This window comes from Rhinolophus sinicus, chromosome 2, assembly GCF_057876585.1.
Source record: "Rhinolophus sinicus isolate RSI-liver-muscle chromosome 2, RSI-T2T, whole genome shotgun sequence".
Taxonomy (NCBI): domain Eukaryota; kingdom Metazoa; phylum Chordata; class Mammalia; order Chiroptera; family Rhinolophidae; genus Rhinolophus; species Rhinolophus sinicus.
Window position 1 is genome coordinate 141,638,067 of NC_142502.1, and position 16,582 is coordinate 141,654,648.

Below are 16,582 nucleotides of genomic sequence, written 5' to 3' on the forward strand. Positions count from 1 at the left end.
GAGCCAAGTGCCCCAGCTCCAACTCCTGTGTGTCCTCATACTGTACAGATTCCTCGGAAGGAGCACATCATGGCCTGCATGAGGTCTGGGTTCACCCTGGATGAGGTCAGAGACGTAGCATCATGGAGCCAGATGTTGCCCCGGAGACCACCACGAAGGGGCATGTTCTCAGAGAGAAAGAGTTATCCCAGGGCCGTCTCCACCAAGGAAACTTCAAAAGCTCTTTAAAAATGCACTGAGGTTCAGGTGTACAGTGCAGTGATCAGGCATCTACATCATCCCTGAGAGGGGAACAATAATGAATGTCAACTACAATTTTATATATATAGTTACAAGAAGCGGAGTACAGCATTAGGAATAGAGAGTGGAAATGCAATGGCTGTGTGCAATGTCAGAGGGATAGTGGATGGGGTAGGGGGGTTGTCACTGTGTGAGGGATATAAACAATAAATGTCTAACGATTACATTTGTTATTACATTTGTCATGCGGGGGACCCTGCTCGCTGCGCCATTTGTCGTGCCGGATGGCCTGCGGGGTCTCTGCTCCCGCTCCCCATATAACGCAGGATATGGTGAGGCCGAAAAGGAACACCCACGGAGCCATAGGTAGGGGAGTCATACCACTATATTCTCTCTGGCGGCACTATACTCTTACTGGAGGCTGGATCCACACTGTCCGCAAACCGCCATCCACACTTGCCAGCCCAGCCGCCATCTCCTTGCTAGCCCCCATCCTTTCTCTCTTCTTCTCGCGTAGCCACAGCAGTTATATTGTGGCCAATGGCTCACTGGTTACAGCTGATGGCCAACTAGCCACAGCTGATGGCCATGCAATCACAGTTGGCCATTTACTACCTGAGCCAGCACCTGTCTATGTGAGGCTGAGAGCCTGCAAACTACTTTCTGGGGCTCTGCCCCCACAACATTGTTTTGTGCACCTGAAACTAATAAAAAAATGCACTGAGGGTGTCTGTCATTGTCCAGATGGTGTGTTGAGTGGATATACAGGAATTTCATTAACTTTACAGTCATTCTGATAGGAGAATCTCTGTTTTGTTAAAGGAAAATGTCTCAGGTGAAGTGCTTATGCTTTTTACTGGTTTAGGGGGGCGATAAGCAGAGTGCCCATTTCAAAAAAAAAAAATTGGGGGGAGAACAAACATATATCCTTGACTAGGGAATGTTTTCATAAATATCCAGACTGCTAATTCCAGACACTTGTTTATTTCACACACCAGTAAACCTGCTAAGTCATAAAAGGACCATCTCTTTATCAGATGGCATGGTTGTTATTTAGGCATGGATGATTAGTGCTATCTTGAGATGTCAAACATGAACTGGAAATAACAAGTGCTGTATCTAGTAAGAAGAAAACAACAGGCGGATTGACCTGGGGCAGATTTTATCTCTTGCCAATTAGCACTTAGTTATCAACACCATCAAAGGAAGGTCAATTTCTCCAGCATGTAATGCTGGGCAAGAGTGCTGGGCACACAGTTTGCTTAATCTCAGTTTTGGAACACTAAATTTCTCTTCCAAAACAAAAGGGATGAATGCCAGTGCTATGCTTTCCTTAAGCTGGCATTGACCGGAAGATTCTGGACTTCCCACTTGAGCACTGGGGTAGAGTGGGGATTGTTCAGAGCCATAATTAGCTCATATTTCTCAATCTGCCTTTCCTTATCCAGGGGGCAGAACCATCGGATGAAAACCTCCTGGCTTTCCACCTTGCCCTGCTTTACTACAGAGAATATCAATGATCCGGATGTTCACCTGCTCACCGAATGATGCTGACACATTGGAGGAGTCGAAACTCTGAGACATCCAGCACAGCTTGGATCATTCAGTGCTTATGATGGAGGCTGAACACTGTAGAATGCTGAGGGACCCCAGGAGAAGGGGAGAAGATTACTTCCGGTCTTAGAATGTTCCATTCCCTCCCATTTCCCCAAACTCCCCCACCCAACAGGGCCTTACAGGGTTTTATTTGGGTAAATGCCTGGAATTTGGAGGGAATTGGGGAAGTTCGGTTCTTTGTTTTCTAAAACCTCTCTCTCCATCAGGTCTGGACTAGGGCATTCAGTGCTTAATACCCATGGCATGAGGTATGGTTTGAATCCATAAAACCTCCTATGTTTCTAAAACTTAATTGTTTTTTGTTTTATGTTTTGGTAAAAACCCCAGGGACCATTAGCATTGGGGGAACATTTAGTCCTAGTCACTAAAATAGTTTTTTTGACAGAAATGTTATTGATAGCATCAGGAATAATGCAAGGATTGTTTACCAAGTGTCTGAGGACTTTATCTAGAGACTGCACTGCTGTCTCACTGCCAGCCTCCACTGGTATCCTCAGCAATGATTTTGTGTTTTTTTCTTTTTGACACAGGTGGTACTTGCATACATTCTTGTTATCAAGATTCAGGCAATACATTAGTATGTAGATTGAATTTGACAGTCCACCTTTACTCCCCCTCCCCCCCACATCCATTTGCATTCCCCTAGGTAAGTACTGTGAACATTTATCTGTATCCTGGTCTCTTTCTATTCAAATGTAAAAAAATAGACAGAGGTACTCCTTTTTGTATAAATGGAAACACACTGAGCTCATTATTCAATGAGCTTCTTTAAAAAAAAAAAAAAGCATTTCTTGGAGAGTTTTCCATATTGCTACATAAGTCAACCTCATTCCATAATATGACTGCCACATAATTTGTTTAACCACTTCCCTATTGCTAGAAATGTGGGTTCTTTTCCTTTTGTTTGTTTCTTTCTTTGTTTTTCTTTTTCCTTTAATTACAGACAGAGCTTCAGTGGACTTCTTGGTATAGTCATCTCTATACTCACACACAAATATTTGTGTAGAATAGTCTCCTGCAATAGAACAGCTGAGTCAAAGGGCATGCACATTAAATATTTATAGTTATGGCTAAATTGTCTTCCAGAAAGACTTGATCAATTAACACTTCCTTGTTCTCACTGAACTTTGTCAATATTTTAGATTAAAAAACTGATGGTCAAGGACTATTTCATCATTTTAATTTGTACCTCCGTGTACTATTGAGGCTGAACATGTTTTTATGTCCAAGTTATCTTATGTGAATTGCCTGTTTATGTCTTATCCATTTTCCTTTTGTGTTGTTTGTAGGAGCTTTCTATGTGTATACATCACATGTGCTGCAAATATTTTCTTAGTCTATTGTTCTAGTAAAACAAAATTTCTTAATTTTTATGAGTGAAATATGTTCTTTATAGATTTTTTTCTATAGAAAAATATTTTTCTACATAATTTTTTTTTCTTTATAGAATCTGGGGTATGAATTTTGCTTAGAAGTGCCTAGGTTAGGGAAATATTATGTTTCCTTCCAATATTTTATATACCTCAGGTATATTTTTTAATTCATCTGAATTTTATTTCTCAGAATCTGAGGCAAATGTATAATTTCGTTATTCTTTAACATGTCCCAGTGGGTTTAAAATTACACTTTTATAGGTAATTAAATTCATATATATATATATATATACATACACATACATACATATACCTGGGTCTGTTTCTGGAGTCTCTATTATGCATTATTCACCTGTTTGTCTTTTCCTGCATCAATACCATAATTGTTTTAAAGCATATGCAGCTGTATTTTTTGATATGCACATTTTAATGAGGTAGTCATTTAATGAGGCAGTCAACAATAACTTGTTATTTTTATTGTTCAAAAATTATTGATTTGCCTAGTGCATTTTTCTTTAAAATGAAATTTAGAATTGTAAACTTGTAAAAACTTTAGATTGTAAAACTATAAAGAATCCATTTGAAATTTTTATTGGGATTGCACTGAATTTATAGATTAATTTAGGGAGAATTTGTCTTCCTCTTTTTTCTACCTTATGGAGGTATGGTTGATAAATAAAACTGTATATATTTAGGGAATACAATGTGAGATTTTGATATATGTATGCATTGTGAAATGATTACCACAATCAAGCTAATTAACATGTATTTCAACACTGCATTTTTCTGTCTAAAAATATGGTGTACATCTCCATTTATGCCAGGGTCTCATGTCTTTTAAAGTTTTAATACATTGGAGCATATCTTTGAGTACTTTCCATTTCCTCTATAGCTATTGATCTTTCAGATTTTTAAAAGTTATTTAAAAGGAAATTTTTATAAATTGTATTTTTATAAAAAGTCATACATTTATCTAGACCTACAAAGTTATTGGCATAAGGTTGTACATATTGCCTTATGTCTGTATTTATAGTTCTAATCATGGTCATTTCTAACACTTGTCTTTTTTTCCCCAAGTATCTATTTTATCAATGATATCAAAGAATCTATTTTTGTAGCTTGTTGATCAAGTCTACTGCTTTTTAAAATGTTATTTCAAGATTTTACTTTATTAATTCTGCCCTATTTTCCTTTTTTCTAGCTTCTTGACTGAAATACTTTTTTCATTTGTTTGTAATCTTTTTCCTAATATACACATTTCAGACTATATAGTATTGTCCTCCTTCAAGTACATCTTATTTGATATGTAACATACTGCTTTCACTGTTGCTTATTTCTAAATTGTTTACGATTTCAACCTATTTCTTTTCTTTTTTTTTTTTTTTTTTTTTTTTTTTTTTAGAAGGATGCTTTTAATCTGCTCAAAATAGTTCAAAATTCCACATTGGTTAGATTTATTTTTCCTACCCTTTGGTTAATTTCTAACCTCACCACACCATAGGAAATCTTCATTGTGGGTTCCAAATATACCATGCGATCCATAGCACCTCATCTTAGGAAGTTCCCTGACAGTTTAAACATAGTTGGTGCCATGGTGAGCTGCTGGGCCCACACTTAATGAAGATTAAAAATCTCAAAAATAATGGAGGATGCCGATGGAAGCACTGCACTTATAATTTGATGATTTCAAAGAGTACCAGGTAGTTCTATTTATGGCTTCCTATCGTGTGCTTCATGAAAAATGGAAATCTTTCAGTTTAATCCCAAGTTTCAGAATGACTAATTTTCCTTTGAGATGCTTCACATTCGGCTTGATTCTCGGTGCTGAAGTTGGACTAACTGCTCATCAGAGATGCATGAAAAGTGGCCGTACACTGCCTGTTTTCCCAGCTCTCCTTCAATAGCATCTCTTCCTTGATACCAGAAAATATAGTGTTTTGGGGTTATAATAAGTAGGCAAAGTGGTACTTCTGTTTAAATAGATTCTTCAAAAACTCTAATAAAGTTACTTATACTCTAGTTCCTCTAGACCAGTAGTTCTCAACTAAAGTTGTGCCTGGGAAACAGTCGTGGCGTTGGTTTTAAAATCAATGCCCCATTTGAGAGATTCTGATGTAGTAGGAGTAGGTCAGTGATGCAGCCCAGTGTTTAAAGAGCTTCACAGGGGACTCTGATGAGCACCTAATTTGAAAACCACTGTTCTAATAAATTTAGTTAAATTAAAAATGTTAACAGAAGTACAAATATCCATTTAACTTTCACAGCATTCTGGATCTTTAACTTCACAGATTCTTTCTTCTTGTCTGAAACATCTTCTGTGTTCTGATTGTGAAAACAATACTACACAAGACAAACTTTGGTTCATCTGCAAGTTCTCCGGCGTGATTGCAATCAATACCTTTATTTCCTCTCCACCATTTCTAACTGAAAACCCTGAAATCTTGTTTTTGCCTATGCTACTTGTGAGATAATAGAAAATATATATATTGGTCTCTGACCACAGTTCCTGGCACAGAGCTCCTAAAATTCTTGTAATTCCCTAAGTGACAGGAGCAGTAGGAGCATCTCTTGTTCTAATACTTGATCCTTGACCCCACCCCGACACAAGGCTCTTAAAACCCTTATAAATTCCTAATTGATAAGAGCACTAGGAGCATCTTTTGTTCTATTGAGGTGACTCTGCATGCGCTCCTGGTTGACTCCTGGGTGGGGGCTGGTCACCAGAAAGACCAAGCCATGATTAGAAGCTTGGAATTTTCAGCCTCATCCCCCATCTTCCACAGAGGGGAGAGGGGCTGGAAATGGAGTTAATACTTGATGATGCTATGTGAGGAAGCCTCCATAAATTCCCAATGCTACGGGGTTTTAGAGAGCTACCGGGTTGGCAAACACATTCACATTGGGAGCGTGACATGTCCCAATTCTACGGGAACAGAAGCTTCTGCTCTCAAGAGCGTCCCAAACCCTGTCTCATGTATCTTTGCATCTGACTATGCTTCTGTGTCCTTTATAATATCCTTTCATAAACTGGTAAATGTGTTGCCCTGAGTTCTGTGAGCCATTTTAGCAAATTAATGGAATGTGAGGTGGGGGTGTGGGGAACCTCCAATTTGTAGCCAGATTGTACAGAATTTGTGGATAACCTGGGGACTCACTACTTTCAGTTAGTACTTGAAGTAGGGTGGGGGCAGTCTTGTGGTACTAAGCTCTTAACATGTGGGAACTGAGCCTGTATCCAAGTAGACAGTGTTAGAACTGAGTTAAATTGGTGACCAGAAGTATCACAAGAAAAGTGTTGTGTGTGGGGGCATAGTAAAGGAGAGACAGGAGAGAAAAACCAGGTGGTTTTTCTTATCCACTGCTCTACTCTTTTTGTCATGATCACGAATGTCCAAAGTCATTTACTCATTCAACAAATATGTATTGAACACCAGTTATGTTCTAGATACTATTCGTGGTACTGAATATTTAGCAGTGAAGGAAATGGGCAAAATCCCTGCCCTGATTACATTCTAATGGAATGAGAAACAAAACTAAATATAGATAAATTACATAGTATGTTAAGAAATGTTATGAAATGGCTAAACAGCGGTATGCTGTGGGAACTACTCACATTGGGTCAGGCTAGGTCACTAGCGGGGCATGATGGTCCAACCTGCCTAATCTCTAGGAGGAAGGAAACTGAGACATGAAGCAGATACCTGGGTTTGGAGAGCGTTAGGTTTAGCCCAGACTCCTAACACCCTACGTTAAGCTGTGGAGGTGGGCAGTGGGCAGGAGCCAAGCAGCCTGGGGTGACCCCTACTCCCCTTGTTGTGAGGAAGCTCTCTAGCTGGGAGACTGTTTTTCAGAGGGAACTGGACCCCAAGTGGCCACAATCAAGTCCAGTGCTCCAGCCCCAGGAGCTTGGTTGCAGGGCCCTCACTTGGGGGAAAGGAGCCATGACCCCCTCCTTTCTCATCCCTCCAGATTTGTTATTATTTTGCACTCTTAAGACCTGCCAATAAAAATTAACTAAAAAAAAAATGTTATGGAAAAATGGAGCTGGGTATAGGGAATCAGCAGTGGATATGTGGAGATGGAGGGGATAGAGAGTTGAAATCTTAAATAGGGTAATGGGTCTTAGGTATTTGGACACAATCTTGAAGGAGGTGAGTATCCATGCAAATGTGGGAAAGAACATTCCAGGCAGAATGGATGGCCAGGGCACAAGCCATAGACAGGAATGTGTATGAGGAACAATAAGGCGGCCAGTATGGCTGGAGCAGAGAAAGTGAGAGGAAGAGTAACAGATGAGAGGACTGCTCCTGGAGGGCCTGGACGGGACTTAATGAAGACTGTGATTCCTCTGAGCAACACTGGAGGATTTGGGGCAAAGATGTAACATAACTTGACTTAAAGTTTAACAGGATTACTCTGACTGCTGTGTTCTGAATAAACTGTAGGGACCAAAGACAGAAGTAGAGAGTCCAAAAAAATGTTGATAGTATTGATAGTATTCTAGATCTATTTTAAAAGTAGAACCATAAAGATTTTGCTGAATGTGGGAGAAAGTGGGAAGTCAAGAATACTATCAAGTTTTTTATGCTGATTGGGAGAGGAAGGGTTTTGGGGCGGAGGGGGGGGAGAAGAGGGTAATTAAAATTCGGTATTGAACATGTAAAATTTGAGATGTCTGTCACACATTCATGTGGAGATGTTGAGTAAGCAGTTGGGATATATAAGCTGGAACTTAGGGAAAAGGTCTGGGCTTGAGATACAAATTTAGGCGTTATCCAAATATAGAAAAAAGCCACAAGATGCACGAAGTCATCAAAATGCATGTAAATAAGAAAATGAAGACCAAGGACTCTACTGCAGGGCACTATAACAGTAAGAGCTCACAGGCAAAGGAAATATCCAGCAATGGACACTGGGAGTAGGTGGAGAAAACTCAAGATATTCCAATTTCCTAGAAGTAAAATGAAGGAAGTGTTTCAAGGAGGTAGGAGTGACCGATTGTTTCCAATGTTACAGAAAGGTCAAGAAGAATGAGAGCTGAGAATTGACCATAGGATTTAGCAGAGTGATCATCGATGGTCTTGACCAAAGCTGTTTTGATGGAGAGGTGTTAAGAAAAGGTTGATCTGAAAGAGTTTAAGGAAGGGGCATTGGTGACCACAAGTATAGCTAATACTTTTGGGGAATTTTGCCATTAAGGGGAGAACAGATATGGGATAGTAAAGTTGTAGGGAGGAGTAAAGTCCAGAGAAGCTTTTCATTTGTTTTTAGGATGGAAGAAATACTAAGTTTATACAGTGATTTGAATGATTCAGTATATCAGAAAAAACTGATGAGATGAGGGAGCAAGGGAGAAATTACCAGTGTTCTATCTTTGAGAATGTAAGAGGTGATTAGATTTGGGGAATTGGCTTTAAATAAGAGCATAGACAATATATCTATAATACCAGGGGAGAAGATATAGAATAGCTGGTAGGTGGGTATATGCATGTGAGAGTTTGTGGAAGTTTTCATCTAACAGCTTCAATTATTTTCATGAAATAGGAAGCGAAAATCTCATCTCAGTACTTAGGCTTGAAACCATCTGTAACAACTATGTTGGCCACCTCCTCTTTTAACACTCACTCTTAGCTTCTGCGACACAGCCAGTTCCTGACATCCCTCTCCTCCTTCTAATTCCTGATGAATGTTATCCTCGTACCCCTTAAATGGTGACACCCAAGATCTGGTCCTCAACTCTCTTTTCTCTATATAGCAGTCATTCCTTTATAATCATGGTAGACATTACTAGTGTTCACTGTGTCTGGTTCTCATCTTTTCTGGGTACCTAAAACTGTACTTCCCAGGCCCCTTTCAGTAGGCAAGGCCATGTGACTACGTCTGGCCAATGGGCTGTGAGCAGGAGTGATGAGTGCCACTCCCAGTCAGAAGCATTTAGTTAGCAGCACATAACCCTCCATTTGCTCTATTACCCTTGCAATCAGGATTAAGGGCTCATATTCTAGATAGTGCAGCTACAGGATGATGGAAAGTCTGAAAGCCTGGAAGGCTGAGTTGCCACATGAAAGACAGTGCCCTAGAGAGTCATCTAACACAGGAAATCTTGGCATAAGAAAACTTCCCCTGTGTTAAGGCACTGAGATTTTGGGGTTATCCCACCATAACTAGCCTGAGTGGTATAGTGATCTAATTGAGTGGTTCTCAAAATTTTGAGCCTTAGGACTCCTTTCACTCTTAAAAAATATTGAGGACACTAAAGAGCGTTTGTTTATGAAGGTCATATTTATAGATATTTACTGGTTTGGAAATTATTATTGAAAACTTTGAAGTATTTATTTGCTAATTCATTTAAAAATAACAATAAACTCATTGTACATTAACACAAATAATATATTTTATGAAAAATTATTTTAATTTAGTGAGAAGATTGGCACTGTTTTACATTTTTGTTAATCTCTTTAATGGCTGGTTAAGTAGAAGACAGATGGATTCTCATGTCTGCTCTCATATGCTGTTATGCTTGAAGTATATGGAGAAAATTAGGACTTACACAGATATATAGATGGAAAAAGAAGGTGTATTTGAATAGGCTTTTCAGATAATTATGGATATTATTTTTGTTATGTCACCAAAATTAGACACGTGGCAGCTTCTGAAAGGTTAGTTGCGATGCGTAATCTGAAACTATGTTAATAAACTTAGAGACTCTGTTACATTAAGTTCCATTGATTTATCTTAAGCTTTGAATGGATATTTTACCTATGCCTAATTTTGTAATATATGCTGGTCATTTGGAAATTGTTGGCTTGCTGAGTTTTGCAGATCTTTTAAATAGTCACACATTTCATTATATCACCGACAATATCATCAGAACAGTTTTTAAAGTTTTGGGACACTATTGAGCCCACAGAGACTGATATAGGTTTTTCAAAATTTTAATTTTTGCTTCAAAGCTCAAATTTTACAATTACCGCAAATACTGTTGATTGTCTTCCTTGAGAAAAATAGGCTCACTTAGTTCATTTTTCAAAAGATGTCTGACAAATACTCAAGTTTGAATAACTATACTATGTCTGCCAGTCATTCTTTCAAGTAAAAATTGTGTTCCATGGAAAAATCTACCAGTTCAGCTTGCAACTCGATCACACAAAGGCTTTTCCACAACATCGAGACTGTATTTCAATATGCAGCAAGACGGGAGTAGAGATCCAAGATGGCAGAGTAAATAAACATTGCGCCTGCATCCTTCCATGAACACATTAAAATTACAACTACATTATTGAACAATAAACCTGCAGAACCATCTGAAGTCTAGCTGAGCAGAAGTCCTATGACTAAAAATATAAAGAAGCCATGTTGAGACTGGCAGGAGGGGTAGAAACATGGAACGAAACCCAAACCTCCATGTGGCAGTTGAGAATCAGGAGGAATATCTTGGCCGTGGATGCTCGCCCCCCGGGAGGAGTGGGGCTCCTCAGCCCAGAGTACTGACATTGGGAAGAGGAGCCCCCACAACATTTAGCTGTGAAAAACAGTGGGGATTCTGACTGTCCCAGACGGAAGGCTATGGGAAACCCAGACATCCTCTTAAATGGCCTGTGCACAGACTCTCTCCCAGGTACTCACCTTGGGCTCCAGCGAAGGGACAGCAACTCTGGGGGTGTCAGAGACATATGAGGAGTGCAGATTGAGTTATGTGGCTGCGGAAGGAGGGCTGGAGGACAGTCAGCATTTTCCCTGTGTGAGGTCCTTCTCCCATGCAGCTGGCAGGCAGGCGCCATCTTTCCTGTGTTGAGCCCTCCCCCACACAGCCAAATCTGAATGATTGGCCTAGTGAGTTCCGGGGCTCCACCCTGCTGACTCACTGGGACCATGCCCAACCCAACTACCCCAGCTGAAGGCACTTTCTCATCAAGCAGCCAGCCACATTGCACTCTTTCTTGGAAAACTATCAGAGTCTGGCAGGCCTCCATTGGCGGCAACTGGCCTCAGTGTGCTTTGAGACTTTTGCTGAGTAGCTCCAGGCTCAGCACTGGCACTAAACCAGAATTTACATTAACCTGGTGACCACAACTCTTCCCACTCTAATGACTCCCCAAACCTGCCTCAGCCAATATGCATATTGCACGAGACTCTATCAGCAGCTGAACCTTAATGGAACCAGCAGGTGGCAGCAGGCCTTAGGGTTTCCTGGCTTTTTGCAGAGTTACCAGGGGCCTGGTACTGGTGGCAAACGTCCTCGGTTCATAATGTGTCTTCTCCCACGCACCTCTGGGTTTAGCACAGGTAGCCAACAACCACAAATTGCTTTGTAGCTCCCACTATGTGGTCCCCGAACAGTCAGTCAGTGGGTGACCTGGGCCTGCACAAGAGCCCCTCCCAAAAGGCCCCAAAACCAACATAGGTGGAGGTTGGCTTCAGATCACAGCAGAGCACTGCCCAATTAGCCCCACAAGTGTCACACACAAAGGGTGGTCTCAGCGGGCACCAGAGAGTGCTGGGGCGAATCCCACTCAGTGGAGTAAGCCCCCTGAACAGCAGCATGTAAGCTGTGGACTTGGCCAAACCCCATAGCCAGTCAGCTTAAGTCAATTCCACCCATGACGTGCCAATAGCAACCAAGGCTCAATATAACAGGAGGGCACATGAAACCCACATAAGGGACACTCCTGGAGCACCCAGAGCAGGTGACCATGGAGACTGTGTCACTGGGCCCAACAGGACACCTACTACATAAGGCCACCTGGCCAAGACTGGGAGACATAGCAGATCTACTTAATACATAGAAACAAACACAGAGAGGCAGCCAAAATGAGGAAACACAGAAATGAGTCCCAAGTGAAAGAACAGGAGAAAACTCCAGAAAAAGAACTAAACAAAATGGAGGCAACCTAACCAGATACAGAGTTGAAAACAGTGATTATAAGTATGTTCGGGGAACTTAGTGAGAACTTCAACAAAGAGACAGCAAGCATAAAAAAGGACATAGAGACCATAAAAAAGAACCAGTTAGAAGTGAAGAATACAGTAACTGAAATGAAGAATGCACTAGAAGGAATCATCAGCAGACTAGATAAAGCAGAGGACTGAATCAGTGATTTGGAAGACAAGGCAGCAGGAAACACCCAATCAGAACAGCAAAAAGAAAAAAGAATTAAAAAAATATGAGGGTTGTTTAAGAGACCCCTGGGACAACATCAAGCATAACAACATTCACATCATAGGGGTACCAAAAGGAGAAGAGAGAAAGCAGGAGATTGAGAACGTATTTGAAGAAATAATGACTGAAAACTTTCCTAACCTGGTAAAGGAAATCGACGTACAAGCCCAGGAAGAGCAGAGAGCCCCAAATAAGATGAGCCCAAACAGGCCCACACCAAGACACATTATAATTAAAATGGCAAAGGTTAAAGACAAAGAGAGAATCCTAAAAGCAACAAGAGAAAGGCAACTAGTAACTTACAGGGGAGCTCCCATGAAATTATCAGCTGACTTCTCAACAGAAACTTGGCAGGCCAGAAGGGATTGACACAAAATATTCAAAGTGATGAAAAGCAAAGACCTACAACCAAGATTACTCTACCCAGCAAGGCTATCATTTAAAATTGAAGGACAGATAAAGAACTTCCCATACAAGAAAAAGCTAAAGGAGTTCACCATCACCAAACTAGTATTACAAGGAATGTTACAGGGATTTCTTTAAGATGAGGAAAAAAAGTCAAAATTATGAATAATAAAATGGCAATAGCTCCATATCTATCAACAATTAGTTTCAATGGAAATGGATTAAATGTTCTAATCAAAAGACATAGAGCAGATGAATGGATAAGAAAACAAGACCCTTACATATGCTGTCTACAAGAGATTCACTTCAGATCAAAAGACACATAGAGACTAAAAGTAAAGGGATGAAAAAATACATTTCATGGAAATGGAAACAACAACAAAAAGCTGAGGTAGCAATACTTATACCAGACAAAATTGACTTTAAAACAAAGGCTATAACAAAAGACAAAGAAGGACTCAGTAATCCCACTCCTGGGTATTTATCTGAAGAAACCCAAAATACTATTGCATCCATATATTCATTGCAGCATTGTTTATAATAGCCAAGATGTGGAGGCAGCCTGGGTGTCCATCAATGGATGAATGGATAAAGAAGAGTTGGTACATATATACAATGGAATATTACTCAGCTATACAAAAGAATGAAATCTTGCCATCTGCAACAACATGGATGGACCTGAAGGGTATTTATGCTGAATGGAATAAGTCAGAGAAAGATAAATGCGATATGATTTCACTTATATGTGGAAGCCACAGGACAAAATAAACAAACAAAACAAACAAATTCATAGATACAGAGAACATTTTGGAGGGAATGAGTGAAAAGGGGAAAGGGATTAAGGAATATAAATTGGTAGTTACAAAATAGTCACAGGGATATAAAGAATAGGATAGGGAATATAGTCAATAATATTGTAAAACTATATATGGTGTCAGATGGGTACTGGATTTATCAGGGTGATCACTTCATAAGTTATATAAATGTCTAATCACTATGTTGTACCACTGAAACTAATGTAATATTGTATGTCAACTGTAATTAAAAAATTAAAAAACATTAAAATAAATATAGTCCAATTACAGGGGGCAAATTTTCATTACACTTTAGTTAATTAGGTTATATATTTATACATTACTTATACTCAAACATGTCTACAGGATGATTACAAAAGGCACATCAAGGTATCCTTACAAAAACAGCTACCATGAGCTATCACATTACTACCAAGAATATATTCTGAAATTAAATACTTTTTTTCTTTCTAAAAGACTACGGTCACCTTTACATTCTATTTTAAAAATAGCTTTATTGAGATATTTAATTCATATATCATAAAATTCACCCTTTGGAAGTGTACAATTCAGTGGGTTTTTAGTACATTTACATAGTTGTTCAACTACTACCATTAATTTTAGAAAATTTACATCACTTCATAAAGAAACCCTACACCCATAAGCAGTCACTCCCTATCTCCTCCTGCTCTACCCTCCTGCAACCTGTAATCTACTTTCTGTCTCTATGGCTTTGTCTAGTTTAGATATGTCATATAAATGAGTTTATACAATATGTGGCTTTTTTGTGTCTGGGTTCTTTTATTTAGCATAATGTTTTCAAGGTTTACCCATGTTGTAGCATGTTTCAATCCTTCAGTATTCGTTTATGGCCAAAAATATTCCATTTTAGAGATATACATTTTTTTTAAATCCTTCTATCAGTTGATGGGACATTTAGGTGTTTCTACTTTTTGACTGTTATAAATAATGCTTCTATGGATACTGTATACAAGATTTTTATGTGGCACGTTTCCAATTCCTTTGGGATATATATATAAGTCGATAAGGAACACTTTATGGATTAAGTCAGTGCAAAGATGAGAGTAAATCTGAAGATTTTTTTCACAGGTTTATCAAGCCCCCGAGACTAAAGGAACATTAGAAGAGGAAAATGAGTTCTCAAATAACAGAGGCAAAGTAAGAATAATACGCAATAATAGTCTAGAGAAGTATTTCTCTTATCCTGCCTCAGTTTAAGTAAATTTGAATATGCAATTACTTGGAAAGATATTGAAAAACACTAAGGAAACAATTATAAATCTGTGTTGCCCTTTTAAGATATAAAATTTTCGGTTCTCTTATAATAGAAAATATTAGTGTTTAACGGACACTTTTGGTTTCCTGATTTATTATTTTAATACTATACCTACTGCCCTGTGTATATACACCCAACTATTATTAAAGATTCTAAACTATATTTCAAAAATTCTAAGTCACCTAAATCAAGAGTATAACAGGGTCTAAAGTAGTTTAAGAACAGAGCAACAAAGATATACTTCATAAAATTGAAGAATAAGGAGTTTCTTTTGAAATAAAAGGCCAGAATCTTGAACATTGGCAGACAATTTGCCACTTTCATCTGAGGACAAAAGAACTAAGGTTATTTGAGAAAATTATGGTTAAAAATCATTTTTATATTCTTAATGTAAAGACAGCACATTGAGAGTTAATATAATCAGGCAGGACTTATGTTTGAAAAAGAAACTGTCAAATTCTCTAAGGTTTCCCACCTTTAAACTCAGACATAAATTACAGATGTAGGTCACAAAATAATAATCCCTGTGTGTTGAGCATTTCTCTTCTATAGTCTTATTGAATCTATTTTCATTATCCATTTGGTACTAAATTCCCCAAGTTTCAAAGAACAAAAGTAGTAAGTGAAATTGTCAAGTTTGCATCAAGGGTACTAGAAAAATAATAGCTATTATATGATGGCTGTTATTTTTTAAATCCTGGTTCTGCTGAAGAACTGTTTCAATAGCTATGAAAAGAGGCATGCTTTTTCATCCATGATGTTGTTTGCCTGGTTATACTTGCATCGTATTCTATAAATACAGAATCTTTGGAAAAAAGGAAAAAAAAAAGACCAAAGTTTTGTGCAACCTATGGCTTTTTACTTTTTTATAACCAACACATTTTTTTTCCCATAAAGAACAAGTACATGTGAGTCATATATTATTGCAGAAAATAGTTACTTTTTTCTTTTCATAAACTTTTTTGCTTCTTTCAAAAGCTCTTCCACATCTTCCTTCTCTTGGTCCTCCTTGCCCGGCTCCCATTCAGAATCTTCATCTGTTGGCTCATATTCTTCCTCCTCATCATCTAGAAAGCTGTCATTCATGTCATACGTACTGGGTTCTGCAGCATTATCACTGTCTTCATCTAAAATGCTTCTCACTAAAAAACAGAAGTTAGGTACACAGTACATCAATTGCCACTCAACCTGGGAGAAAAACTGTATAATGTCTTTCTCAGGGTGACTGATGGCTTAGTTGGTTTGAGTGTGAGCTCTGAACAACAGCGTTGCCAGTTCTAGTCCCACATGGGTCAATGCGCTGCACCCTCCCTCCACAACTAGATTGAAGGACGATCACTTGGAGCTGATGGGCCCTAGAGAAACACACTGTTCCCCAATATTCCCCAATAAAATTAAAAAAAATATATATTTCTTTTTAAAAAAAGTCTTTCTCCATCAAGAAGAATTAATTTCACTTAATCCCGTGTTTCTCTGAAAATGAGACCTAGCAGACAATCATCTCTAATGCGTCTTTTGGAGCAAAAATTAATACAAGACTTGGTCTTAATTTACTGTAAGACCAGGTCTTATAAAATATAAGACCAGGTATAATATAATATAACATAATATAATGTAATACCGGGTATAATATGATACAATATAATACCCGGTCTTATTTTACTATAATACCGGGTCTTATATTAATTTTTGTTCC

The 16,582-nt window shown here is 38.7% G+C and overlaps 1 protein-coding gene across 2 annotated transcripts in view; it reads right to left on the reverse strand.

Moving 5' to 3' along the window:
* Window positions 1–10,149: 10,149 nt before the first annotated feature.
* Window positions 10,150–16,582, reverse strand: part of APLF (aprataxin and PNKP like factor) — an 82,354-nt gene continuing 75,921 nt past the window's right edge. Inside the window, exon 10 of one of the 2 annotated variants that reach the window (XM_019718313.3) lies at window positions 10,150–16,028. In XM_019718313.3, the coding sequence (XP_019573872.3) occupies window positions 15,823–16,028 (206 nt within the window). In that variant the 3' untranslated portion in view covers window positions 10,150–15,822. The remainder of the gene's footprint in view (window positions 16,029–16,582) is intronic. The other variant, XM_074332091.2, reaches the window with a different exon arrangement.